This window comes from Grus americana, chromosome 9 (genome assembly GCF_028858705.1).
Source record: "Grus americana isolate bGruAme1 chromosome 9, bGruAme1.mat, whole genome shotgun sequence".
Classification (NCBI taxonomy): Eukaryota; Metazoa; Chordata; class Aves; order Gruiformes; family Gruidae; genus Grus; species Grus americana.
This window is the reverse complement of record NC_072860.1, coordinates 27,506,888-27,533,390: the sequence shown is the minus strand read 5'-3', so window position 1 is coordinate 27,533,390 and position 26,503 is coordinate 27,506,888. Positions and strand designations below refer to the sequence as shown.

Here is a 26,503-nt window from a genome sequence, read left to right as displayed (position 1 = left end):
AAATCAAACAACCGAAAGCATTAATAAAACAAGGGTTGCCCTCTCTTGACTTATGAGATCACATGTTTTCCATGTCCAGGTCAGCTGAGAAGCACTTCACCGGGCAGCAGAAAATGTAGATGAAACATCCCCCCAAGGCCGTATTTTGTAAATTCCTCCTATTACGCCAGTCTCGCACGTGATGCCGAGGGCGAGCGACAGGGTGACGGTGGGCAGAGTGGTGGTCAGGGCGGTGGAGTCTGTCTGTGGCAGAGGAAGCTCCTCAGGAACCCGAGGCTGACCCCGCTTGCTGAGCACCGGTTTTCATGAATCATTGGCTTTTATGGAAATCCGTTTCAGCCTCCATTTATCCAGCTGTTTCCTGTGTATGGGAAGCATTGTGCTAGCTGCAATATTTGTTTTAAGTTACCAGGACCGACTGGTCATTTTAATCATCGTAAAGTTCTGAACAAAGAACCACATGTGCGTTTTGGGAAAAGTACCCAGAAAAAGCTCATCAGCAACAGCTGAAAAGTGTCCAGAAAGAGGTCAGCTGTGGAGAACGATTTATGGGTGCTGTGGGGTCACCAAGTAGCAATATCGCCTCAGCGCTTGCATCGATCAGCAGTTGCCAACTTCATTATGTTTGCCGATGTCTTTTTTGGGTTTGGTTTTTGTAGATTCCTTCTAAAAATAACAATATCGCACCTCCTCCGAGGATGACGGGAGCGGTTACTAGAGCTGGAATGAAACAATAATTCATCTGCTAAAACTGGCCACGGGGAGCGTTTTGATTTTTCATTCTTGTGCTATAAAACAAAAGGATGAAAAGTTGCTTCTGAAGACCAGGCTTTTCCATGAATTGGTATGAGCAGAAACTCACAGAAATACTTTCCTCTGGCTGTCTTTGGTCAAGGATGTCACGAACCTTCTGCGCATCCATCTTACGAGGGACCGGCCCTTCGCCCGCAGGACTTGGGGCGAGAGAGGAGCCGTGTCGCTGGCTCCCGGGGCGCCGGGCTGTGCAATAGCTGCGGTAACGGGAGCCCGTGGACGGGGAGGGTCAGGCAGGAGGTCTGCAGAACGTCCCTCACCACAATCACAGCCCAATTCATTTTTTACGTAATAAGCATGAAAGAGCCCGAAAAGCTAGCTCCAGAAATTACAGGGGAGAGCAAATGCCTTGGCAGGCGCTGGAAGCAGAAGGGGTTGCGTTAAGGAGGAGGCGCAGAGTGCGAGAAACCAGACTACAGCACAGACCCCGAAAGGCAAAAGTCTGCAGTGATCCCTCTCGGCCTGACCCAGGGCAAGCGATGGCTGGACCTGAAACCTCACCGTGACCACAGCCCCGAGAGCGTGCGCGGGACGCGCTGGTTGTGGGCTGGTGCTCCTCACCCGGAGCCCTGAGCGCAACCTCAGCCTCTGGGCTGGGGACTTCATTTAAACTCACGTGTCTAGGGGCGAAACTTCATTTCTGGCCCCGTAGTGATCAACAAAAGCGTAATTAAGCAAGGTGTAAACCAATGCAGTTAGCAATGATCGCATCTCCTTCCCCACGCCCTCTCCTCCGTAGACAACCTGGACATGCAGAAGACTTTGGTCACATTTCTACCACCCTCCTCATTGCACAGCCCCTACCTTAAACCTTCCAGACTCCGTCTTAGGCCAATCTGTGCGACAAGCAGTGGGGTGGAGATCGCCTACTAACCCGCGTTAAAAAGGAATGTGACATCAGGCTGCTCTGCAAATCGGGCTCCCTGGAAGTTAGTGCGGCATCAAATAATTTTCATTTTCACCCAGTTCTCCTGCAATAGGGAGCGTGTTCAAACGTGAACGCACATCCTTGTTGGGTGGCCTGAATGCTATTTTATGCCATGTATTTTTTTATTGTCCTGGTAAAACCGAGGTCTCCCTCTGCGTGTGCTGCTGTGCTCTTTATCTCCGTCCGCTGCCAGGGGCTGAGCTGTGGGGCTCTGCCGTTACAAGGGCATCGCGCTATTCATTCATCTGCCATCTCTTTGGCTGGGCAGCCTCCAGGACATCGTGCAAAGAGAGCTCGTTTGCTGTAATTTTCATCAATTGCCTATGAGTTTTTCAGTCCCAGGGCTGGATGAATGTGAGTTTAATAAGATGAGTCTTGGCTGGGAAAAGAGCATGCCCCAGTTAGAATGAGGGGTCTGTTCTCCTCTTTCCACCTGACTTTCTCTTTGTGTCTAAGAAGTCTCTGCATGTGGAAGCAGAGCCTCTTGGCAGTATCTTGGCACCGTTTGCTAGCCTCCTAGTGCAATGTGGGGAGGAACGTACGAGAAAATGTGGTTGAAGCCGGAGAAGATGTAGTGAAACGGTTGTGATAGCCCTTGCGATCACGCGGCTCGCATGGATTGCTGCCTGGCGTAGTGCTGGTGCTTTTCCCCTGCGTTATCCCAGTGAACGCATAAATCTCTGAGCTCAGGAGGTGCTCGGAGCCTGCCACCTGGTTTTATAGCCTTGCCAGATGAAACCATTCCGTTCAAAGGCTGAGGCTCCACGTTACTTCCCCAGAAATGCAGGTGAGGATGAGGGACGAGGCGAGAAGTAGTCTGAAAGCATTTGAGCTGAAGAAAACAGTGTGTTTTTCAAGTAGCTCCCTTGGGGGCTCAGGAAAGGAGAGAGCTCCCGGAGAGATCGCCGGTCCTTAGAAGACTTTCCAAACTGGCTCGCTCCGCGCCCGCTCAGTTCCTACAGCTCAGGAGGGCGAGGAAATAGAAATTTCCACCTGAAAAGCTGGAAGCCCAAAAAATGTTTGGGTCTCGTTCCCAAAGCCAGAGTCCCAGGTCCTTGTTTAGGTACCTACATGGAAGTACTTGGTTTTCAGAAATATATTCACTACAGAGCTCAGCGAAATCACTGGAAGCTGCAGCTGCTCGGCTTCTCCGAATAGCGGGCTGCTTCGTTTCAGTATCTACACGTGGATTAAGCAGCCCCGACTGCAGCCAGCCAAGCCCAAAGGTCTGCCCGGGTCGTCGCGGCTCCCGCTTTCTCTTCAGACGCTCAAGTGCCACAGGCACGGTTCGGAATATGACTAATTGCGGTTCGTTCTCCAGCCCCTGCTCTGGGACCTAATCGTGCTCGTTTTAAGGCTGCGGCCGATCTCAAGGCGCATCCCATGGGTAATCCTGCCTGCGCAGCGCTGGGCATCGCCACCGTGTGTGGCCCCGCAAAGCCGGGGTGCTGGGGAACGCCGTGCTGCTGAAAGACAGCTGCAACGTGTGTGAAGTCACCTCTGGAGGGGGACATCCGCGTAGGAACCGAACTCCCACCCTTACCGACCAACGGGACTTAAATGCAAAGGAGTCCATCTCTTCTGGCCCCGATCCCGAGAGGTGTTTGGGTGCCCACCTCTTCCCGAAACACCCGCCATGCTATCGCCGCTCGGCAGATGCTGTAAAGCTCCCGAAGCAGCTAAAGCTGCGGACTGGCAGGCGCTGAGGCTGCTGAAAGCCCGATGCCCGGGGCCGGGGAGGAACCTGTGTCCGGCTGGCAGCAGCTCCCAGGCAGCTGCAAGTCCCTCCGGTCACCTCCCCGCCCTGCGGTACCCAACCCTTTTTTGGCCAATCTTTCGAAAAACCCAGCAGCTTCCTAAACTCTCTTGAAAAGGGGACCTCACGCGTCCGTCCTGCGTGCACGGGGTGTGCCGGGGCGAACCGCGGCCCCCGAGGACTTGCTCTGAGTTCGTCCCCGTGCGCGGCATCCCGCAGGAAGGAGCTGGGACGGAGGGGTCCGGCTGGGCATCGGGGGCTCTTAGCCCGGGAATCCCCCGGCACAGCTTAAAGGCTCTCAGGTCTGGGGGGCGGTTCGAAAGGGTGGGTGGGGATCGCATTCCCCGACACGGCCCGCTGGCCTGAGGAGCGCCGCAAAACGCAGTTGCGGGGTCAGCGCCTGCCGGCGTCTGCTGCTGGGGAGGTGCACAGGGCAGAGGGGAAGGGTGCTGGGTCCTGCCTTTGTGCTTGCAGCTCTGGTAGCCGCGTCGTTGGCTTTGCTGTTGCCAGGGGAACCCGTGAGTAGTTATAAAACAAAAAACAGCCCTGAGCCATATTGTGTCAATTAATGTAACCAGACATATTTCCTCAAATAAGAACCATATGTTAGAGATAACATCTTTGTTTGTTGCTTGCAGTTTCCTTGATGGCAAACTACTGTGCTATAATCCTTTACTGTCCGGCTTGTTTATAAAATTGCTGGGGATGAAAATATGAAATACCGAGAGTGCTTGCTTGGGGCCGGGCTCGCCCAGGGCTCGGAGCACCCAGAGAGGCGCCCGTGGGGGTGCGGGAGGATGCTCTTTGCCTGGAGAACGTGTATTTTGTGCTCTTGAAAGGGATAGCTGCGGCAGCTCTAGTCCTGTCCCCTCCAGTCTGTTCTCCTTTAGTTACCTATATCAGCCTCACGTGTGTTGCCAGGCCAGGTCTCAGCGTGGGAGGTGAATTCTGAAACATCGCCAGTTGGCGTAAGATTCTTAAGGGCTTTCTTTTTTTCAGAGGTGTGGTGGCGTATAAATGCCTGTAGGCTTTGGACAAAACTTCGGCTCCTAAATCGCTTGAAGACGGGACCTCAGCCTGGCTGTGAAAGGCACTGGGGTACCTAACGCCCAGTTAAACCGACGCAAACCTGAGGATCCGAAGTCACGCAGGTATTTTAGAAAGCTGCCCCGCTTCACTAAATGCATGTACGTGAACCTGCGCAAGCCCTCAAGTAGATTCACGTGGTTTAAGATCATTTTGCTACTGATTTCCTCCCTTGATTCCTTATCAGCAGAGGGCACGAGCCACTCGGCTGCCCAGGACCGGCCCTGCCTCAGCTGGATCGACTCCGGTTTGGCAGCCGGGCGCAGCCTCTGCCCCGCTCACGTGGACGTGTGCCGCAGCGGAGAAACCCTTTAGCAACGGGATTTGTAAGACCACAAAAATGCACAGGAGACAGGAGAACTTAATTATTCTTTACATGATTGGTTTTCACTCGGCTAGCACGGCTCTCAGAGGGGAACAGCAGGATCAGGCTAATAATTCTGCCGTGGTCAATCCCTTATGATATTTACCCAGCGGCTGTGCAATAGTTGGTGGGTAAATACCATTTCTTTGGTCAATGCTCGCCTACGGCACTTCGGAGCCGTTCCGCGCTGCTGTTTGAGGAAGGATGTGCAGGTCGGCATCCCCGCCACGCTGCTGCCCCCGTACCCTCGGCTCCCCCCGCGCGAGTGCGCTTGGGCTAATTGTCTCCCTCCAAGCCGGAGCACTTTCTTGGCTAAGTGAACAATTTTTACCTCGGGGGAAAAAGGCTCAAATTGCAGTTGTTTATGGTTGTATCCTACCAAATTAAAAGAAAAAAGTAGGCTGAACGCCAGGCATAGCTGAAGAGGCACAGTCTATCGAGCAGGCAGAGCCCTCGCAGGTTGTAGACCGTTCACACGGGTGTGAATTTTGCCTTCCAACTAGCTGACAAGTTCAGACCATTTGCCTTGCTCACCAATTGTTCGCGCTCCTGCAGATGCAGTTTGCTTTCACAAGTACTCGGCAAAGGGCACACGTACGACTTGTTTCTAACATCAAGGCGAAGGGACTCGCTCCTTGTGCTCTGCCGTCACTCCTCACGCTCCGTTGCCATCAGCTCACGCCCTTGTGTCCCCCCCAGACCCTCACCCTCACCTGGGCGTCAGGGGAGCAACATTTTGTCTGGGTGAGCAAGAGTTGTGCGCACAAACCCTGCGGCCGCGGAAAGGTTGGAGCCCCCGCCGCGCCACGGCACGGCACAGACGAGCTGAGCACAGCGATGGGACGTGTCTTGGCTAAAACGGTCGCTGTTTTCCTCAAATGTTTGGTACTAATATGTTAATCAGATCTCACACACAGCCTCTCATTGTATCGCTCGCTCCGTGTTTGCACAGCAATTAATTCTGACTGCAGCGGCTCCCTCAGCCTCCGGGATTGCTCTGTATGCGCCTGCGCTTGCGACGTGATTTTGGAGGCTGCCCAAATGAAGCAGCGATGTTTGCGGTGTGATTTCAAATTCAGACTTGACGACAAATTGATTATTGTGGAACGGAAGGAGCGTGGCGAGCACAGCCACACACAGCCCTGCGGCCCTCGTGCAGCCCCGTCCGAGGGTGAGGGGCTCCGGGAGGCTCTGAGTAGCCGCACCGAGCGCTGGCCAGCCGGGCCCTTTCTGGCCCTCTTCTTGCCAGAAGAACTAAAGGTGCAATTTGGTAAAGCCAACCTGAAACCCCTTCCCCCGAGGGGGTGTCTGCTGCGAGCACGGCACGCCTGTAATTCCCATCAGGCTTCATCTGCTGCATCCCGGGTGACCAGTGCTCTGCAACGTGCAGCCAGTGGAATCCCAATACATTCTTCACCCGTATAGGTTGCCATCGCATAACGCAAACATAAATCAGCCTGTGCTCTCGTCCAGCATTCGGAGGGCAGCGTGGCCGCATCCGGCCTGCTCCACCGTGAGCGTGTCAGTGTCGGTGTCGGGCGGGGGGGGCACACGTCGCTCACGCCTTGCTTCCCCCTTTACCGGCTGGCCGAGGCTGTCGGCATTTCCAGCACGAAACTTCGCTGAGTTCCCCCTCCGAGCAGCGCACGGTCGGAGCTCGGGTTTGCGGGGTCCCTGCAGAGCCTCCCGGGCGGCATTTCAGGGGCGGCCGTGGGGAGCAGCAGGCACCTGGCCGTGCTTTTGGCCGTGTGGTTTGTTAGGCGAAGTGCTGGAGGCGATTAAAAGCGTTCCCGAGAAACCCCTGCTTTCTCTGGCAGCGGCAGCAGGGCAGAGTGCAGGCAGCGGACTCGTCCTCCCGGCCCCGACCCTGCCGTCAGGCCAAGGTCCCAGCACGTCCCCTGAAAGCAGCTTTTGACCCCCCCGTCCCCGTGCCACCGTACCCCTTCCCGTGCAGTTTGCTCCACTGCGTGAAAGAGATTTAAAACCTGACTGCTACGGCGGTTCCACCGTGCAGCAGGCTTTGGGGGGACCTCCCTGGAAAGGGGGCAGCAGCTGCTGGGTGCGGGTCGGTGGTGACCGGGAGCACGACCCCCTGCTCTGTGGAGGGCGGCTGAAAATGCCCCTTCCCGGGACCCCGAAGAAAAGTCCCAGGGAGCACCCGGTGTGTTCGGGGCACGGCAGGAATGTCAGGCAGGAGCTGCCAGCCCCGTTGCCCATTTCTCTTTGGGGAGAGCCTGTGCCTACCCCCCCCCGAGGCATTAAACCTACACAAAGAACAATATTCTTCTTAAATCTGGTATTTTTATCTGGCTTTCTGTACTTTTTATTTAACTGCAAGGAGACTTTGCATGCGGGGAAAATGATTTCGCTCTGAGTAAACTCATTTTCATCAGCAAATGAAATTCTGCCCTTAAGTCCTGGGAGCAGCGCGGGCCTGTTGGGGTTTATCGGGCAGTAACGGCTTCTGATGCTACTGCGAGGTGACCCGCGAAGCTCCGCTGGTCCCCTTGGGAAGCCCGTGGCCCTGCTGTGACCGGCAGCTTTGAGACATCGTTTGGGAGTGGATATTTATATTATTTGTAAAAAAAAGGATTAGTTACCTACTAGTGTTTCTGAACTTTTCCTTCTGGGCTAAGACACACGGGGACGCCCGCGCGGCCCCGGGGAGCAGGTGGGTGCGGTGGGATCTGGGGGTTCCATTAGCTGAACAGAGCGATGATCGGGGGGACGTGCGGGGCAGCAAGACGTGCGAATCGCCTCTTGGGAGATAACGGACCTTGCCACGCTCAGGAAAACCACTCTGGGAATGGCAGCTGCGCAGGGCCACGAGGTACGGGGATGCCTTGGAGGCTCTTCTGTCTCCTGCAGACCTGGGACAGCTTTTAAATCAGCGTGGCTCAAAGCAACCTAAATCCATCGCCTCCTGCTTCAACCCACTTTAAATATCTATTTACCTGCGAGATGCCCACCAGCACAACTAAGTCCACGTTCATGAGCTTCACGTGGAGGTTTTCTCACGTACAGCAGCCTGCCCGAGCTTGGGCTGCAGCATGTAAACCCAATAGTTTTTTAAATCATCGACTCTCCGTGGCTGCGGCTGCAATTGGCCTTTCAGGGATAATTCAAGCTGGTCCACCTAAGCTGTTGCAGAGCTGCGCGCGGATGCTTTCACACCGATTGTAACCTGGTTGATCGCGCGTTATCTCACACGCCTGGCGGTGCCTGCCCTCCCTCACGGCTGCCCACCCGTCTCTGCTCCCAGCAGCCTGAAGTCGGGCGCTCGTCTGAGCGTTTGACCCCCCAACTGCAGGGCTGCTCTGCCCGCAGCGCTCAGCCGCCCCGGCCCCGGAGCGAGACACCCGCCTCCTCCTTTGCTTCTGAGCCGTTTCGGTGCCTTCAGCAGCGCCACGAGCCCGGCTCCAGCAGAGCCTGTGCGTGCGTGTGTGCATATGCGTGCGTGTATGCGTGCGTGAGCGTGTGCACACAGGGGTTGCTCGTGTCCGCTTTGCAATACTTCCACCTACAGAATAAAACCCAGTATGGCAGTGGGGAGCAGCCTGCAGCGGCCCTGGAGCCGATGGGTGCAGAGCACCCTGGGGGGCCCAGGCGGGCGGAGGATGCTTTGGGGGGCTGGGGCACACCAGAGGACATCTGCAGAGGTGTTTGTGAGCCCCGTGTCCTCTCCTACAAAACTGCAAAGAGGGATTCTATTTCCTGGGACAAAAATGGTAATTTTGGCAATTTTTTTCCTTCCACTGGAATATAAAGACCTATTTTTTCAGGCCAGCTTTTCTAATTTTAACACCTTTTTTCTTTTTTTTTTTTTTTTTCCCAAAATGCCCCGCTGGGCTGTGGCCAGGCAGGAGATGGGAATGGAAAGCTGTTTCCTTTACAGAAGTGTTTTTTCCTAAGTGGGGTGTAAGTGCCCGTGCTCTGCAGCAACAACACCCGAGCGCTGTGCGGACACACGGCCCCACCGCAGAGAGGAGCACGGGGTGGCTGTAGCAGGCTCGGTTCCTGCCCCAAAAAGCCTACAAGCACATGGCTTGTGCTTCGGAGGAGGGGAGCAGCCAGCAGCAGAGACAGGAGAGCGGTGAACTTGGCGGCTTGTGGATGGGGCTGATGAGAAATGGTGGATTTCATGAACATTTCCTGGCAGGAGCAATGACCAGGGAAGGATTTCCCGGAAAAGGGACCTCTATCGCTGTCATTAACAGCAGCACACAACGCACGCCCTGCTGCGCCCGCTGCCACTAACCTGTGGTTTTGGGGGCGGCTAAAGCCCTAATGAGTAATTGTTGGATCAGTTTCCGTCAGGAATATTCTTTGATTTTTCACTATTTTTTTTCTCCCCAAACCACCCAAAGCTTTTGGTCCATGTACATCCTTCCAACGCCGGTACAAAGCTGACAGTAAAGGACAGTCACAAGTTTGAATTTCCTCACTTGAAATATTTGCATAAGTTTGTTGAAAAATTAGTCAAAACATTTTAACAAAATCTTTTTTCTGAGGACAAGACCAACCTAGCCAAACCCCCGCCCCCCGAGGAGACCTGGAACACTTCCCCCCAGTTCCTGTGGGTCTCTCTAGGGCTCTTAGGTCTTCAAAGTTCAGTGGCAGCACCTTATTTCCATCACAGCGTTTCTAACAGCATCAGGCGATGCAGGAATACTCCGCATTTCCCAGGAAAGCGCAGCACACGGCAGCAGGGGCAGGCGCCGCGGGTGCCACGCTTGGTCCCAGGCGCTGGTAGGTGTCACCGTCCCCGAGCTCCTACCTGCCAAGCACCCGGCTTTGTTTAACAGCGGATCTCCCACGGTCTCCTTCCACTTTGGGCTGCAGACCAGACTGGGCGGCTCGAGGCTTTCACAGCCGCTTGCTGCTAGAGCAATTGTTTTCGGACACATCCAAGCCGCGGGGCTGTGGCTCGGGGCGATGTGTAGCTCCCGTCCCTGCTTCGCCATCTGCCACTTTGCCAGAACAGCCTCTGCTCTGTCGGCGTTCAGCAAACATTTGCCTGCGGCCATCTGGGTTCAGCGGTGCAGCCCGAGCGGCCTTCCCGCCTGCTGTGCTGGCGGCGGCAGGCTGCGTCCCGGAGACAGCATCGCTGAAAACACTGGAAAGATGAGGAGGAAGGACCAAAATCTCTTTCACTGCGCTTCATCTGCATGCTCCAGCGCTGGTTTCTTTGGCGTCTGGTACTACCATCAGTGCTGGTGAAAGAACGAGCATGGTGACTCAAACAGCGGGATGGGGCAGAGGGAAACGGGAGCCGTACTGCGGCACAGCCCGAGCCGGGAAAGCCATTGCAGTCCCGCCGGCACCTGGGCTCAGTCTGCAATCGCGTTGCAGTGGGGCATTACAGTCTGGTTTTACCATGAAAGCATTTCCACTCTGAACGTTTAAACAGCGTCATGTACTGCTGTGCAGAATAAAGCCCATACCAATGGCTACAAGCTCAGTCAGAAACAAAAGGTCAGTGCAGGGTGCTCAAAACCCCGGCTCGCTTCTCAGCTACGCCCGTCCGTTCTGCCCACTGCCCGGCACGGCTGCCGGGGGCTGCAGCAAGGGCAGAGCTGTGCAAAGCCACCCGCAGGGGATTCTACAAACGGATGTCAATGGTGGGTCAACAGAGCCACCACATCCTTCAGAGATATGTTTCAGCTGATGAAGCGTTCCCATTAGTGACTCAAGTACACAGAAGACACTGAAGAATTTAAAAATAACAAGCATTAAATACTTTTCAACTACTGAGATTCGTCAGTGTAGCCTCAAGTGACTCCTGGAGGTCAATATGGATGCTTCAAGGTCAAGCAGTGCTCTGAAACAATTAATTTTTGTGATTTAGAGTTTAATGAACGCATTGTGTCCTTATATGACACTTCAGTCTTGGGAAAGACACGTGAGATCTAGTTGTAAAAATAATACAGCACCTCCCTTAAAATAGGCTTTGGCTGATACTTCACGGTATCGACGGTTACTGCGCTGGAGCGTGACACAGCAGAGCCAGGCCCTGGTGACAGTCTGCTCCTGGCACATCACTCAGTTCCTCACATCACCTCCCAGCACGATCTGCATCACGTACGCGTGACTGCTATGAGCAAGCTGGCATGTTCACGCTGTCCCTGCTTTTGTCCCATCCCCCTCCCCCGTAACCAATGGCACAGTAAGTTTGGGGGAGCAACTTTCTTCCAGTCTCATCGAGCCAAAGTGACAGAGGAATTCCTGGGATAAAGCAGAGGAGGGGGAGCCCTCGCTCAGGCATGGCCCAGCCAGAGGCAGGACAGGTGCTGAGCGCTGCAGCTGTGCCCAGCAGGCAGGGCAGCTCCGCAGCCCCAGCAGTGTGTGCAGCTGGCTCCCAGGAACAGCCTGGTCACCAGATGTAACCCTACCGTCTTGCATTTAAGTATGAAACAGTTGCTTGCCCAGCAGCTTTCTTCTCGGCAAGTCCTCCAGGTAAGGGGACAGTACCAGGGCCACAGCCGTTATCCCACCCTGTCCCCTGCTCCCGCCACCTGCGGGGACCCAGCCAGCCCAACCACCAACTCGCTGTGTGCTTCTCACCCCCAGCACACCATCCCTTCTTTACAGCACTGACCAGGCATACTTGGGCTTTGAGAAAGGGCTGCTGCGTTTGTTTCAGTAACCAAAACCATTTATTTTATGGCCTGTCGTTGGCAAAGCCATCGCAGGGTTAAGGCCGGCACCCACAGCTGGCTGAAGAGATCTTTTTCCCCATGGAAGAACAAACACTGAACTCCTTGCTAGCTGACTGCAAGCTCACTGCGTAAGCAATCCGCAGCAGATGGTGTCTAGACGTTTAACATCACCAGATGTTCCAGCTTTGCATGGAAGTTAACTTCTCTTCAGCACCGGAGCGAGGGGCACTGGAAGCACAGAAGGGTAATTAGTGTGTAAGCATAAACACAAATAAGGCTGAGCTCTCTTCACGTTTCACTGCCATACACTAACTCAGCTTGAGCCAATTGTGCTGCTACTTCAAAACTGGGTTTTTATCACTGCCCTAGGTTATCTAAATACTGGTATCTAGGGGGAAAAGCTACCTTGATTTCCATAGCAACAAATAATTTTTCCTGAAAGCAAACACACACATGAAATACAGTTACTGCAGATTAAAAAATAACACAGAGGTAACCAAGAAACAGAAGACAACATGTATCTTTTCCCTCTCAACAAAAAATTCCCTTTTTGTATTTCTAGAGAACAGATGCAGATCAGGGCTGGCAGGATGCAGGGTAGCTGTTTACGAGAACGCACCAGTTCCAAAGAAGCTTTTGCTCAACCACATTTTTTTTTTTCCTTTCCCTTTCAAGGTCTGCAGAATTTGTGGCCAGAGCCTGGCACCTGCTCCTGCGGCAGCCCAGTACCAGCTTATTTGGCCTGTCTTTGCCCTCTGCCATGCTGCAGGTGAGTGCACCCACCCAGTCACTCACAGCCAGAGTGGTTAAATGGGGAGAACGAAGCTCTCTTTAGGCCTATGATTTTGCTACTACCTGAGCAGCAACTGAATCAAATCCAATCCCATTCTTCCTCACCCATTTCACTTCTTTACCTGCACCTCCACCCAGAGCTGTCCTGTGCCAGGTTACAGCTTTGGCAGCCCAGGGGTGAGCCTCCAGCAACGAACCCATCTGCATTTGGCACTGCTGCACACCCCGTGTGCTTGTGCCCAGGCTGAGTCGGTGCGACCCTTCCACCAGCTTCATCTCCCCAGGCATGTTATTTGTCCCCCTTCGTGCCTCTAGCACAACCAGGCCAAAGAGCAGCCGATGACAGGGACACACTGGCTTCTGCCAGAAGCAGCTCCAGGAGACAGTCAGGACAGGCACCCCCCCAGGGCAGCTGCCAGGGAAGGTGGGACTCGAGCCCAGCTGTGGCTTCTGAAGCACCTAGCAAGGACACCGACTCCTAAAGCTTTCCCAGCCTGTCACCTGCAATAGCAGCACATCAGTATCCCACGTCCCACTAATCTGCAACTGTCAAAGTGATGCCATTAAGAAAATTAAGTTTAGTTTCAATATATTTGACATCCAACAGGCAGTAAAAAAAAAGCTTTATATTTTATTTCTTGTAAAAATCTTTTTAACACATGCAGACTAAAACCAGTGTAAGAAAGTATCCACCATCCTTTAAACAAATAACTATACTTAAATATAAGTGTCTGCAATTGACTTGTATAAAAATAAGGTACATTTTCCTTTTTTACAGAAATCCATTCTCCAGTTCTCATATCGATAAACAATACACAACTCTAATACATACAATTTAACCTGATCGTTGTTTTCCACCAATTCGATACTGTTAAGGTATTATGTGCAAAAGTTGGTAACAGTTTCTTTCCCAAAAGAAAAAAATCTTCTACATGTTTTAGAAAATTAGATACCAGGTTTAAATTAATCAAATCCTAATCGGTTCCTTTGTTCTCAAATCAAGAGTCCATTTACTGTATTATATACAGACTAAACTAGAATCTGGTGCAGGTGCAAACCTCAGCGTCTGTGCCTGCTGTGTCCTGACCGGCCGCTGCTGTGGTGCTTGCCTTTATGAGACCTCTCGAAGGAGCGGGATCTCTCCCGCCTGTCTCTGTGGTGGCCCCGCTCGTGCCGGTGCTTCTTGGCAGCGTCAGAATGATCCCTGGATTTGCTCTGCGAACGTGAACGCGATTTTTTCCTTTTGTGACCATGTCTATTTGCACTCTTCAGCTCCTCCCTGCCGTGCTTGGTCTTCAGGTGTGGCGAGCCATGATTATGGTGTCGGCGAGGGCTGCCGCTGTGGCTGCGGGACCTGCTTCTTGATCTTGAGCTGTAGGTCCCAGACAGGCTCCGCCTATTATTGTAGCTTACAGAAAAGTGTTAAACATTTAAAACATGTCTTCCACACAGAAAAAAATAAAAAAAAAAATCAATCAATGCTTAGAAGTTCCTAAGTTATTGGAAGAAACCAGAGACTATTTCTCTGACAGGGATAACTGATGGATGATAGCGACTGTCCCAGAACACGCCTTTGAAAGCAAAAAGCCCAAACCAAACCCAAAATGCAGTGCCTTTCGTAATTGTTCAACCTTATCGAGAATCTTCCCCTCAACCCCAGTCTGCCAATTGGTTATTGCCTTTTTTCCTTCAGCGATTTTGATAGTCAGCAATGTTTAGGGGAACACTTTATTGAGATCCAAGCTGGCAGTTTCCACCTTAGATGTCAGTCTCAAGATTCTTTAAAAACACATACGTAATGCCAGCAGCTAGCACTGCATCAGCGTGCACAGTCCCTCCTCTTCCCCAGTCACAAGAGAGAGGCAGAGCTCTGAAGAGCCAGGCAGGACATCACGCAACACTGGCAGAAGACACACTCTCCCGTGCACATGTGAAGCCGGCTCCTGTGGCACTTTGCACTACTTCCAAGTGGACCGAGTTCCGAGAGACTGCTCTCATTTATGATGGATTCCTTGAGAAGGCCATCGAACAGGGTAAAACCACCTTACACCCCAACATACACTTAACGTGTACATGTGCAGGTAGGATAGTCTTAAGCTTCCACTTTACAGCAAAGCTTTTACAGTTTGAACTATTAACGGCACAGTTACCAAAGGAACTGCTTTGTGCCAAGAACTGAGAGCCTAAAGCCTTAACCCAAGTCTGACACCTTGGCTAATTATGACGAAAAAGACAACCTGCCCAAAAAGCCCAGCCCCTCTCTGCAACCCTCCACCAACCAACCAACATCCCACTACTTACTGCCGCCTAGGAGTGTGAGATCGAGACCTCGACTTTGTTCTTGACCGAGATCGACTAGCACTTCGGCTGCTTCTACTTCTCTTGCTTTCTTTTCTCATGCTGGGCGGGGGGGGGATATAAAATAATAGGGTTACACCTCTGAGGTACTCACTACTTCCATGAAGTACTTCAAATGTAATTCACTGTACTTCAGTTGAAGAAACATAGAATCATAGAATCACTTTTACAGAAGTCTTGTCTTCATCAGGAAGATTTTTACCTACCCATTGTAAGGGCTCTTTGAAGCTTGCTGCCTCTCTTCTGGCTCTTTTTTAATGGTTTTGGTATTCAGAGATACTGGACTCTTCTCTTCAGTTTTTACTTCTCTTGGGGAAGCTAAGAATTAAATTTAAATTCAAGATTAGGTATTTTATTCATGGCCTTTGTAATAAACATACTGTATCCTTTATACGTGGTTACTGGTATTTGCACAAAATGTAAATTTGAGCTCAATAGTAGCTATTTCATTCCATCTTTCCATTTATAGCACACTCCTAGATGAGAACATTGGAGCGAGATGCCTGCAGGGAGACGCACAGTAGTTTAAAGTCAGCTGCCGGCAGGGGGGAGAACACCACTGTGACCTTCGAGCCAAGCAGCAGGCTCATCTGAGATTTCATCCACCACAGCCCAAGTGGTACAAAATAAAAGCTACCCTTATGGCCCACAAATATGTAACTTCAATTGTTACCGTGACAGTTAATTTCCAATACTACAGAAAGAATTAAGACTGAACAGCAAAATTACAGATTTAATTTTTATATTAGTGGTACAAATATAGTAACAAAGAACTTATGCAGTTTAGAAGTCAGTCTTTCTCTACAGACAGCTGATATAGCCCAGAGATGGATTCACCTTTTCACAGAAGGACTACTATGCAAGAACAACACGTTCTGCATTATGACTTACACTGCAGTTTCCTCACTCAATAGGGACCAGAGGTTTCATGTAAAAAGGCAGAAAGAATTGTCAGAAGCTTTCCCTCGTAGTCAGCTGGTAAGAAGTCTTCCAAAACCCCACCAGAGATCCTGCTTTCACTTCAAACCCTTCTAACCTTGGCTCCCACTTCACCAAAATAAAGAAAAGCTTTCATCTTTCAGTGAGAAGTTTACACCTGCCAGCTCAAAGACCTCTGGAAATTCAGGTGTATTGTTCTTAAAGAGAAATAACTGCTACAAATATTGCTTTATCAGAATGTTTGAAGTTTCTGAAGAGGCCAGGTAACGAACAAGGGCCTGTGCCTTCTCCTTTACCCACCATCGTTGGACCAATGCTCATGACAGCCTTTACATTTTGTTGGCAGTTTACAGATCAATAGCAACATTTAGAGGTGAAAGCACCAAGACAAAACTGTCTGGGTTTTGTATCATTAGAGTTCAGACAGATTTACGGGTCGGTTCAAGATACACATTCCAACAATTTATTCACTTGAATGCCAGGACAGCACTGTGACCTTCCCTTCTCCATTTCCTGACCACAAGCTGTCTTCCTTCACTGCACTTGAAGAGTTGACAAGTACATTAAAAAAAGCAGAGAAAGCAATTTTGAGAGACACCTGCTGCAAAAGGAACCATGAAGGCTATTGTGACACCCCCCCAACAGATGAAATCCAGAATCTCTCCTCACAACACAGTAACATACAGCAAACTCCTGGGTCTAGACATTTTCATAATGTTATCCCAAGGGTGCATGTTATTAGCGTATCACTCTCCCATCTGTGCAAGTATTGAGTAAAGCATCCTGTCTCCCTCTGATCTGCTATTTCAAGCTATTGAAGTGGTTTTAAAATTTGTTTTTCAAAAAAAGAAATATTTGTCTTACTTCTTAGTTCTGTGAGAAAGTCTAAATTGTCTAACGGCTCAAGAAGCAAAACTACAATTTTTTTTTTTAACACTTTGGGACAGGGAGTTAGGAGACTTATCAATAGTATTATTCAAGTTTCTGTTCAGAAAACAAACTTACATGGTTTGGATGCAGGAGAAAAACCGCCCAGTGTTGAGAGTGCTGGAGTTCCATCTGGATTTAAACCTTTTGCCTTCAGTTTAGCTTCCTGTAGTGCCATTTTCCTCTTTTCTACTTCTTTATCCAGGAATTCATAATTGGGCTGTTAAAGTAACAGTGTGGTAAGAAGCTGAACTAATGCAATTCATATTTTCGTCTCATTTCTGAAAAATGTTATCTTTTAATCATCTGTCCAGTAATGTGACTACCTTCCATAATTTGTTCTCACACTCCCCTAAGAACATTGACTAGGATGAACAAACATGTCAAAGTTACCTTCTTTCTGGTATAGAGCTTAAGAGTTGTTAAGCATATCTCCTGAATCTCCTCTTCCGTGGTGCCAAAGAGCAAGAACCAGTGAGGACGGGTAGGTAATGGAATCTGAAAGTAAAACAACCAAAAGCTTAACAATAGAGATTACAGAGCAGGCTTTCATTTAAAATATTTTCATTCATTTTCTTGAAACCAAATTACTAGCAATAAAAGGCAAGGCTAACTAAAGACAGATGAACGCTCACCTGCAGAGCTCTAGCAGCAAGATAAATGCAAGCACAAGCTATAGTCTCTGGCTGAAAGCGAACAAACACATTTGTTCGAAGGCTGTCATTCATGTAATTCCTAAAAAAAATAATTATGAAAGGTTAGATCTCAGGTTTACATCTTTTTATTTAGAGGATAACAATACTGGAGACTCAATTGACTTTATTATTTTTTCTGTTATTATATTAAACACTTGGTTTCTTTCAAATTATTGTATTTGATGTTTACATTTGCTACTTCTGTAACAAAGTTTGCACCGTTGCCATTGTTTTGAAACTCCAGTGCAAGTAATAGTATGTAACAGCTACTTCCTAGGTAGGTATGTTAAGTTACACCATGAAGTGTCCATTGAGTTAACAATCTAAAAAGTACTTTTCATCTGTCCAGCTGTTTGCTTTAAACACCAATGTTCTTGTATGTAAAAATCAATATGCTTAAAACTCAAATGCAAGCATGAAAGCATGGTACAGTTTTAACCTACCATTTTCCAGAGGCTAGATGCAACCTATAAAGTTCATAAAACATTGCATTTAAATCCTATGTGTGCCTTCAGTCACATTAACTTCATCCAGAGAGAGAAGCATCCAATTTGCTGAGCGTTGGAAAAAGACCTGCAAGTTAGTAACGGGTCTCCCGCTTCACTAAGCTACTGTTCTTCCACCAGGGTGGCACTGCCAAGCAATACATGCCAAGAGATACATTTAAACAGCAGAGACCTCTATTGATTTCTAAGTTACTGAGCTACAGGAAAGAAACGAACAGCAGTCAGTAAGTATTGACTCTACAGAAAACCATGCCCAATATGGCTTCTAAGTGAACATGCTGCATGCACTGTAATTTTTCTTTTTCTTTTTTTTAAACTCAAGTTTAGCCAAATGCTAAATCAACTAAGTAAATGCTGGCAGAAAGTCTACCCCATGTGTCCTTTAAATACACTACAGTATACAGTAGCTAGGCAACAAATACATTTAGAAACATTTTTAACAGTTACTTCTAAAAGCAAATATACAAATCCTTTTGACACCCAGACAGAACTAGAAGATGCTGCCCGATGGATATGGACCACTTCAGTGAATCTCGGATGAGAGCTTGCACTGGGTTGGCTGGAGAGAAGGGCAGCCAAACAGGCCATCCCCAGGTCATGGGCTGAGGTGCAGAGGGCAGAGCTCTATGACTTACCATCATGGACTACCCTTTAATTAAAGAGTAGAAAAAAGAACAAAGTTAAATTGAGTTCTCCATTACTATAGTGGAATCAAGCCATGAAAATAGTAAGCAGAAACAAGCACTAAAGTATTTTAAAAGTATGCATTTGTGTAATAACTTACATCTCATTGATTTGCATATGGATCAGCAGGCTTGTTATTTCTGCTACTATTTTCCTGGCTAGGAAAAGAATGGAAAATAACAACTTACCAGGCTGTCTGTACCAGGGTTTGATTACGTTCACATTCTAAGACTTGTAAATACATAACAATGATCTGAGGAATAAGGGGGGGGAAAAAAAAAAGACAACTCAGTTTTAACATATAAAGCAACAGTAAGGAATAACTACATAGAGCCAAACAGTATTCCAAAACAATGGTATCTCCTCCTTTCCTAAGCACACACTGTAAGCTCACGTCATCCAATTGCGTTCAGACAACTCTTTACTGCTTTTCTATGATTTTCAAAACCAGCCACTTTTAACATTTCTCAAGGAAGCAATTTCTACCAAAGTCAGTATGACTACTTGCCCAAGCACTCTGGCAAAGCATTCACGATAACTACTAAGGAATAAAGAGAAGAAATCAGGTCATTTTTACACCCGTGTTTCTTGTCTCACAGCTCACAATGAAGCCATAAAGATGGAATAACATTTACAATTGTATTATTTTTGATAACTCACCTTATGTGGATGCTTGACATGAACACAAAATCCCAACTCCTTCAGTACCCTCCTTTCTGCTTTGATTACTTGATTTTTGGTGTTTATGTAGTTCTGATCAAGTATCAGGGGGCTTGGAGTCCTATAGTTTGCAAGAAATAAAATCAAAACTGTTTTGCATATCCAAAAATAGCGGCATCTCTGTTTTCCCTTCCAACCAACTAATGGCAACAGAAACCGGTTTTCAACTCCTGCAAGCAAGTTTAAGCATTAATCTTGTGCTGTCCAAGTTTATCTAAACTAGTTTAGTTTCTGCTTTTGACTAGCTACAGATTAGATGGCTAAGGTAAAAAAAAAAATCTTCTGCTACTGTGTATGCAAACTACACTGGTCCAGCTGCTGGAGCGAAAGCCAACTTTACAGTGAAGATCTCAACCTTTCTTTACACTTCGTGACAGAGGAGGGGGAAGGAGTGAGATACAACTACCTTTGCCAGGTAGGACTTCAAAAGTAAGCTAGAACAGACTTTTTTTTTCTTCTGATATTAAAGTAGCAAGCTTGTGCTTTATAAATTGCGGTTTCCTATACACTGGAAGACAAGATTATTCAGATTTTCAGAGAAGAAGACAGCCCTGCTACTGTGATATACAAAAGGCCTAGTAAAGCAAAGAATTTAACCTCTGCCTGTGATTCTGAACACTGGACCCGCTAATCAGCACATAGCATGTCACTTCTACTATTTGCATTTGCAAAATGAGCTCATTTCACAAAAAAATATTCCTAAGTCTAGCACTATCAAGTCCTAATTCCTTCCAAATCCAACATCTGAACTCTCCAAAACATTTGATTTTAACATAACTTGCTGTATGCTTTATGCACAAGCGTCATAGTCCATTTTGTATCCTTTTCTTTGTCCATGCTTAGACTTGATCTTTCAACATTGTGCATTTTAAGCCACTTCCTCCTAAAGACAGACCAGCTTTTTCCCTGTTGGCAATATGCCTCACATATTCCACACGCTTTCCAATGCAGAAGAATGTTTTTGCATCTAGTTACACCCTGATAAACCAGTCTGTTTACATGATAAACCTAGTACACCCCAAGCACAGGTAACAAATTTATTTTACATCCAAAAGAAAAAAAAAGTAATACAAAATGGATTCAAAATACAGCTTCTGTTTAATCACTACTAACTGGTCTTTTTTGAGTCCATGCAAGTTCCACACTTCCTTGATAGGTCAGAGAGTAGAAAAACACTCAAAACACCCAGGTTCCCACCCCAGGGAGAAAGGGTCAATTTAATTACAAGGTTAGCTGAAGGGCTTCCCAACTTCAATAATGCACAATTTATGCTAAGACTTCTGCAGTCACATGGAAGGACGCTTATTACCATTGGTCAAAGGACACAGCAAGCCACTTCACTAATAAAAGCATCATGCTGTATAACCATGCACTTGAGGCATGAGCTCCCCTGCTCTTCCCAAGGGGCTGAGAAGCAGCCCTCAGGTTTGAAATGAACTACTGCAGCTTCTTGGTGTCAGGAAGGACCTACAATTTAAGTACAAGCCTTACTGCTTCTGTCTCCTAAAAAAAAAAAACGCACAATGTTTTCCATACTTTTACATAAAAGTAACCTCTCTGTTACTCTCACTCATTAGGGCAAGTTTACAAAGTTTGTGATTTCAGCTACTCTAAATATAACCCAGAATATGGATTTCTGCCCCCCCCAAGTTAACTGGGAAAAAAACCCACAACTTTTAAAGTTTCTTGAAGGTAACTACTTCAGTAGCAAGATTATGACTTTATCTAACACTCGAGCACTACAAAGGCTATCTGAACACAATGTTCTGGAGTGGGACACTGGAAGAACCAAGTTGCAGTTCTTCAAATCAGTGAAACTGTTTCACTTCCAATTGATTTCAACTAACTATAGTGGCATTTATAGTAACATTTCTTCCAATATTGCTTTCTGCAATTTTATCTAGAAATCACTGGCATTAGCAGGATCTCCAAGTCATCATTCAGAGCAAGTTTAGGTGTCCAGGCTCAGCTGATCTTGTTAGCAGAACACTTCAGAGGTGACAGATCTTGGATGACCAACACTTAGGGCAGCTATGACTTCAAGACTAAAAAAAACCAACAGTGGGACAACACGACTCCACAGGATCATCCAACAACCTGCCATAGGATTGTTATAGTCCATATGTCTCTGCATTCTCTGAAAGCTATGTAAGGAAGTCAATATTATGAAACCACAGTAAGGTAGCTAGAAGTGCAACAGGAAAGACTGTGAGCCTTACTACATTTTAAGTTTTCACTGTCCTTCTACAGGGCTATAGGATCAGCACAAACAGTTCATACTCTGGTTGTACATGTTCACCAGCAAAGAGATAGGAAACTCAAAGTTAAGACACTCTGAAATAGCGTTTTACTCTGTTGTCCCACGTTACTCTGGTCACTTACGACACATGAGTTCTAGAGATCTATAGATCTAAGGAAGCCATGAAAAACATCAGTTTATCCAGAGTGTTTCCAGAAATAGAAAGACAAATGCAGTCTTAGGCAAAAATAAAAATCTGCAGACTTTACTGTACCTTATTAGTGGCAAAAGTCAGGTTCCCCACTGTATTAAGATGTACCAATTTAGTACTTTTGCCATAAATTCCATAAACTGTTGGTATGCAAAATTATTTAGAAGTTGGAAACTTCAGAGATCTCCCTTTGGAAAACTTCTTAGCTTTCCTTACTGAGAAAACTTTGCTACTACATTTGCTGCACTTAATTCTCAGACCAAGAAGTAACCATTTTAGGTCCAAGTAATAAACCAAAGAAAAATAATTTATAAGCTTATATATATAAAATACAAGCTTCAAGCCCTATACAGCTAAGTAGTATTACCAATTCTTACTCTGCATCTGTTCTTACAGATCAGCACTAGAGCTCCAGGCAAGACTACAGACCTAAGAACAGAGCATGCACAGTGCCCATTCTGGTAAGCAGGCCCAACACTTAGTCGCAAAGCTTCAGTGGGATTTAGAGATTGTGTAACAACCCAAAAGATTAACACACACTAATGTGTTTGTCACAATAAATAAATTACGAATATCCTTTTTAAAATCCCCTCTGACAAATGAAACCTAAGTTCTTGACACAGCTACAGCTTCATTTGATGCAATATTAAAATCTGATGTCTTTGGAATGTCTAATACTTTGGAGGAACAGTGCCCTGCACGTAGTTTTGTTCATAATGCAGAAAGTACTTCTGACAAGTACAGTATAACATCAGCATCTCATTTCAAAGACCAGATCTCCCTTAGGCCAGTCAATACGGGAGAAGAAAGCAAGTTCTACGTTTGTCTCCAACATGGTAAATACAGGCATCATAGTTATAGAACAGTTTGAAGAACACTAAGTAGTGTGTATGATTAACACAGGCCACTTCCAGCACAACTGCATGAACCTGTTTGCTGCAACAGAAGTAAAGAACAGCTCACTGAGCATCTCAAACCAACATTTGTGAGATTACACAATGACAGGAGTCACACTTGGTTCCAGTCTCATAAGGACTTTCTGCAGCTTTCAGGCACATTCAAGATAAATAAAATCAACTTCAAACTACATTCTACATGTTAAACAATAGTTGCACTTCGCTCAGAACACGTTTTGGCACACAATTTTTTTAAAAAAGCACTATTTTCATAATACGAGCTTTTCTCCATGCACACAAACATTTTTACATGCAGTACTACATGACATACGCTCGTGAAGGATCCAAAAGAAAATATGCTTGTCCAAGACACTTTTTTAGCTTTTTCTTACTTCTCAGTATTAGAAATACCACCTAGCAGCAACTCAGTTGACTACAGGTCTTACAAAAAGAAAATTCCAATGCAATTCCCAGTTCTGCAAACAGGTACACATAAGGGACTGCTTACATAGCAATTTATATAAATAGCTTTACAAATTCAAGACTTCCGCATCCTTGTAAAGGCATATTTTACTATCAATTCAAACTGCAATTATACAGAGCCAGAAAGTGGAACTAAGAACCCAAAACTGTTTAAGAGAGAAAGCAAGCCTACTCAAACTACTCAAACTTTATGTGCAGGTTAAGAGCTTCAGTTAACAGAAATACTAGACTAAAGGCGAAAAGAAAGTACAGCAGCCTAACTGACGGTTTCAGTTCTGGGTTGTGTGTGAGAAACTAACTACAGCCTAAGTGTTAGCTTCAGATATTAAAAAAAAAGATTAAGCTAGTATTCTAAAAACCTGGACAGCAAAGAAAAAAGCTTATAACAAGATACAGGAGTTCTTCCAAATGGTTCACCAGCGGCCAACCTGTTAGTCCCCCGATTCCAGTGACCTATTCTCAGAGCACTGGCTTCTCCTTGGGGATTTTCGATACTTCACTCACTGTTGCCATGACGACAGCTTCATCTTTATGTACCACTCCACATCACCCAGGCTTTGGTAAATGTAGCTGGTCGCTGTATAGTCGGTTGCAAGGGAAAAAAGAGTTGAAGTTAATAACGTGTACAGATTATGTAATTGTAATCTTGTAAAAAGTACAGAAAAATGTTTACATCCTGCTTGTTTAAAAAAAAAAAGCCAAGCCTGAATGTCAGACTTCAGCATTTTTAAGATTAATTTCATGCAGATTCACTCAGAATCTCAGAGCAGCAGTACCCATTTCTCCAGAAAATAACGGGTGGAAGTGCACGATTTCTTTTGACATGATGTATTTTAGACACCATGTAACATGCACAAGTGACATTCTGATTTGGAACAGGCTAGCTGGAAAGATTTAAGTTCACAGGTTAAGTTCAGTTTCTCTGATCCTTCGCACAGCACAAAGAAACAACTGATTTATATTCTCATTGCAGAGAAAAGCATTGCATATGATTAATTAACCTTCACTGTCTGGATCAAGGCCAAAACATGAAGAATCAATGAACCAGCTTCACTAATTCCAATAACCAGACTCCCTCATAACAACTGTGGTAAGAAACAATACCACCGAATTCACATTTGGCATAACTTCACAAAACTCTCTCAGGGCCAACAGGGATAACAACTTTAAAAAAAAAAGGAAACAAAGCTAAGTTCCAAAGTGTAACACTGAATCATTCTTCTATCAAAAACTAACTAGGAAAACACGAACACAAGACAGTAAAAGCAAAAGTTTTAGATGCAGCAGAAGCATAACCAGCATAAATACACTGGTTTCCCTAAGGGGTTTCTACTTCTCTTTTTCTCAGAAACATGTTACACAACACTCAAGTTTAAATTCCTGCTGTAAGCTGGTGATGCAAAGCAGAGAAATGAAAGAGTGAAATCTAGCCGAAAACAAAATCCTTTTGTAACTATGGATTACCTTACACTGTAAGCAATCGGTCACTAAAAGTAAAGCTACTTCAGCACAGCTGACGTCTCCAGTCTCACAGACTACAATACTGCTGCACAACAGATGTAAAGAAATTTCGCATTTAATAGCAACTTGGAAGACTCCTTCCCTTCAACCATTCCTTGCTCCTTCCAATACATCAAGTTAGTTTGCTTTACACATGAAAACACAGATCACTTTACACACAAAAAAGCAGCATTAGGCACTCACAACTGAGAACAGCTCTACAACTCGAGCAGACAATTATCCAGATCTGCACACAGATCAGGGAAGCTTACACTCCAACTTCACTGACACAAGCACACAGTACCATGAAAAACAGAAGTCTCACTTTTCACAATTAAAGGTGCCTTCAGCTTCCAAGACTCAATTACACATTCCTTATCGAAGTGGTATCATTACAGCTGCAAACACTGTAGGCCAAACCATACTTTTTCCCAGATATTTTCTAAAATTGTTTTTTCTAAAAGGCAGTACTATCATCACTGGGAGAGTTCAGCTTTCATATTTTGTTACATGATACCTTACTGGCACCATAACCACATTTGGATAGCTAAGTACTAACAAGACAAAAGCATTAAGACTACTGAACATGGTTAAAAGTCTGGAGAACATACAGCAACCCGCTAATTGCCTACTCATTACTAAGACTACCCTTCAAGAACTACCAGACAACAAAAAATCAGTTAGCAACAGACCTAAAACTATAACCATGGACCTACAACTAGAACCAATACTCATGACTTGTAGCTATATAAATAACAAAAACAGGTCTACCAAGTAAACAAGAGTAAGGGTGGAAGAAGTCAGCATTGAACTGTACTGCCTACACAGCAGCCAACGAGCACTCCCTTCTCAATTTTAGGTCGTTGAACTTAGCCTGGAAGAATACTGTGAATTGAAAACTGCAGTGTACATTAGTGACAACAGATGCTTATGCTCATAACGAAGCTAATCTTACCTTTTTGCTCTTAACTGACGCAAATGATGAAACACGTTGATCACATCCCTTATACGACGAGGCGCCTCTTCGATTTTCGATGCAAGATTGATGCACGCCATAGCAACAATCTGAAAGGAAGCCCCACTTCCATAAGAAAGTGATTTTAAATCCCGATAAGACTAGAATTACACAATTTAAAAAACCCCAAATCCTGCAGCCTAAAGGCTCGAAGAGAGCGGCCTGTTTGGCGTGCGGCTGCCCAAATTCACCGGTTGCCCAGAACAGCGCCCAGCGCCCAGCACACTCCCCTCCCCCCCCGCTCCCCGCCAGGCCGCGCCGCGCTCACCTCGAAGCTGTGCTTGACGAAGGACTTCGAATAGAAGAACCGATGAAACAGCACCTGCCCCGTCGCCATCGCCACCTATGAACGCAAAGGGAGGGAGGAGGAAGAGGGAGCGGGAGTCAGTCACCGGGCCCAGCCGCCGCCATTTTGTGTCAGGCACCAGCTGGCGCCGCCGCCCCCCCGCGCGGCCGCCTCACACGCCCTTCCCGCCGCGCCACAATGGCGGCTGCCCCCCCTCCCCGCCTCCGCCCCGGCCGCCCCGGGCCGCGCACCCACCTGCGGCAGGCGGAGGAGGATACCGGCCGCCTGGATGAGCTCGCAGCCCAGGATGCGCAGGTCGGTCTCGCACTGCAGGTCCAGGCCGTCCTGCATGGAGGGAGTGGGCGAGAGGCGCTCCTCGGGGATCAGCGAGTGGTCGATGGTGAGCGACACCTCCGAGTACAGCCGGTCGCCGATGAGGATGCCCGGGGCGGCGGGAGCCGGCGGGGCGGCAGCGGTGGTGGCGGCAGCGGCGGTGGTAGCGGCGGCGGCGCTGGTGGCGGCGGCAGGGGGAGCCGGGTGTGTGACGGCGGAAGCCATGATGGCGAAGCCCGTCCGCACCCGCAGCCGGCCACGCACAGACTAGCGCGGCCCGGCGCTGTGACGCAGCACACAGCGGCGCCTGCGC

At 47.5% G+C, this 26,503-nt stretch overlaps 1 protein-coding gene and 1 long non-coding RNA gene across 7 annotated transcripts in view; one reads left to right on the top strand and one right to left on the bottom strand.

Moving 5' to 3' along the window:
- LOC129209800 (uncharacterized) overlaps window positions 1-9,707 on the top strand; it is a 14,721-nt gene extending 5,014 nt beyond the window's left edge. The window contains exon 2 of the long non-coding RNA XR_008578222.1: window positions 4,497-9,707. This is a non-coding gene — a long non-coding RNA (uncharacterized LOC129209800). The remainder of the gene's footprint in view (window positions 1-4,496) is intronic.
- CCNL1 (cyclin L1) lies at window positions 4,497-26,503 on the bottom strand. 6 transcript variants are annotated; one of them, XR_008578221.1, is made up of 13 exons: window positions 26,113-26,502; window positions 25,840-25,914; window positions 25,512-25,621; window positions 19,168-19,288; window positions 18,696-18,760; window positions 17,258-17,357; window positions 17,016-17,120; window positions 16,701-16,842; window positions 14,963-15,074; window positions 14,700-14,798; window positions 13,457-13,806; window positions 12,521-12,899; window positions 4,497-11,834 (listed from the first exon to the last, which is right to left on the bottom strand). XR_008578221.1 is itself a non-coding variant. In XM_054834766.1 (12 exons), the coding sequence occupies exons 1-12, from the start codon at window positions 26,413-26,415 to the stop codon at window positions 11,803-11,805; spliced, it is 1,563 nt and encodes a 520-aa protein (XP_054690741.1). In that variant the 5' UTR covers window positions 26,416-26,503; the 3' UTR covers window positions 4,497-11,802. The 6 variants fall into 6 exon arrangements, 3 of the variants coding, with proteins under 3 accessions (XP_054690741.1, XP_054690740.1, XP_054690739.1); XR_008578219.1 differs by lacking the exon at window positions 12,521-12,899 and having other exon boundaries at window positions 4,497-7,826; window positions 7,902-11,834; XR_008578220.1 differs by lacking the exon at window positions 12,521-12,899 and having other exon boundaries at window positions 4,497-9,353; window positions 9,571-11,834.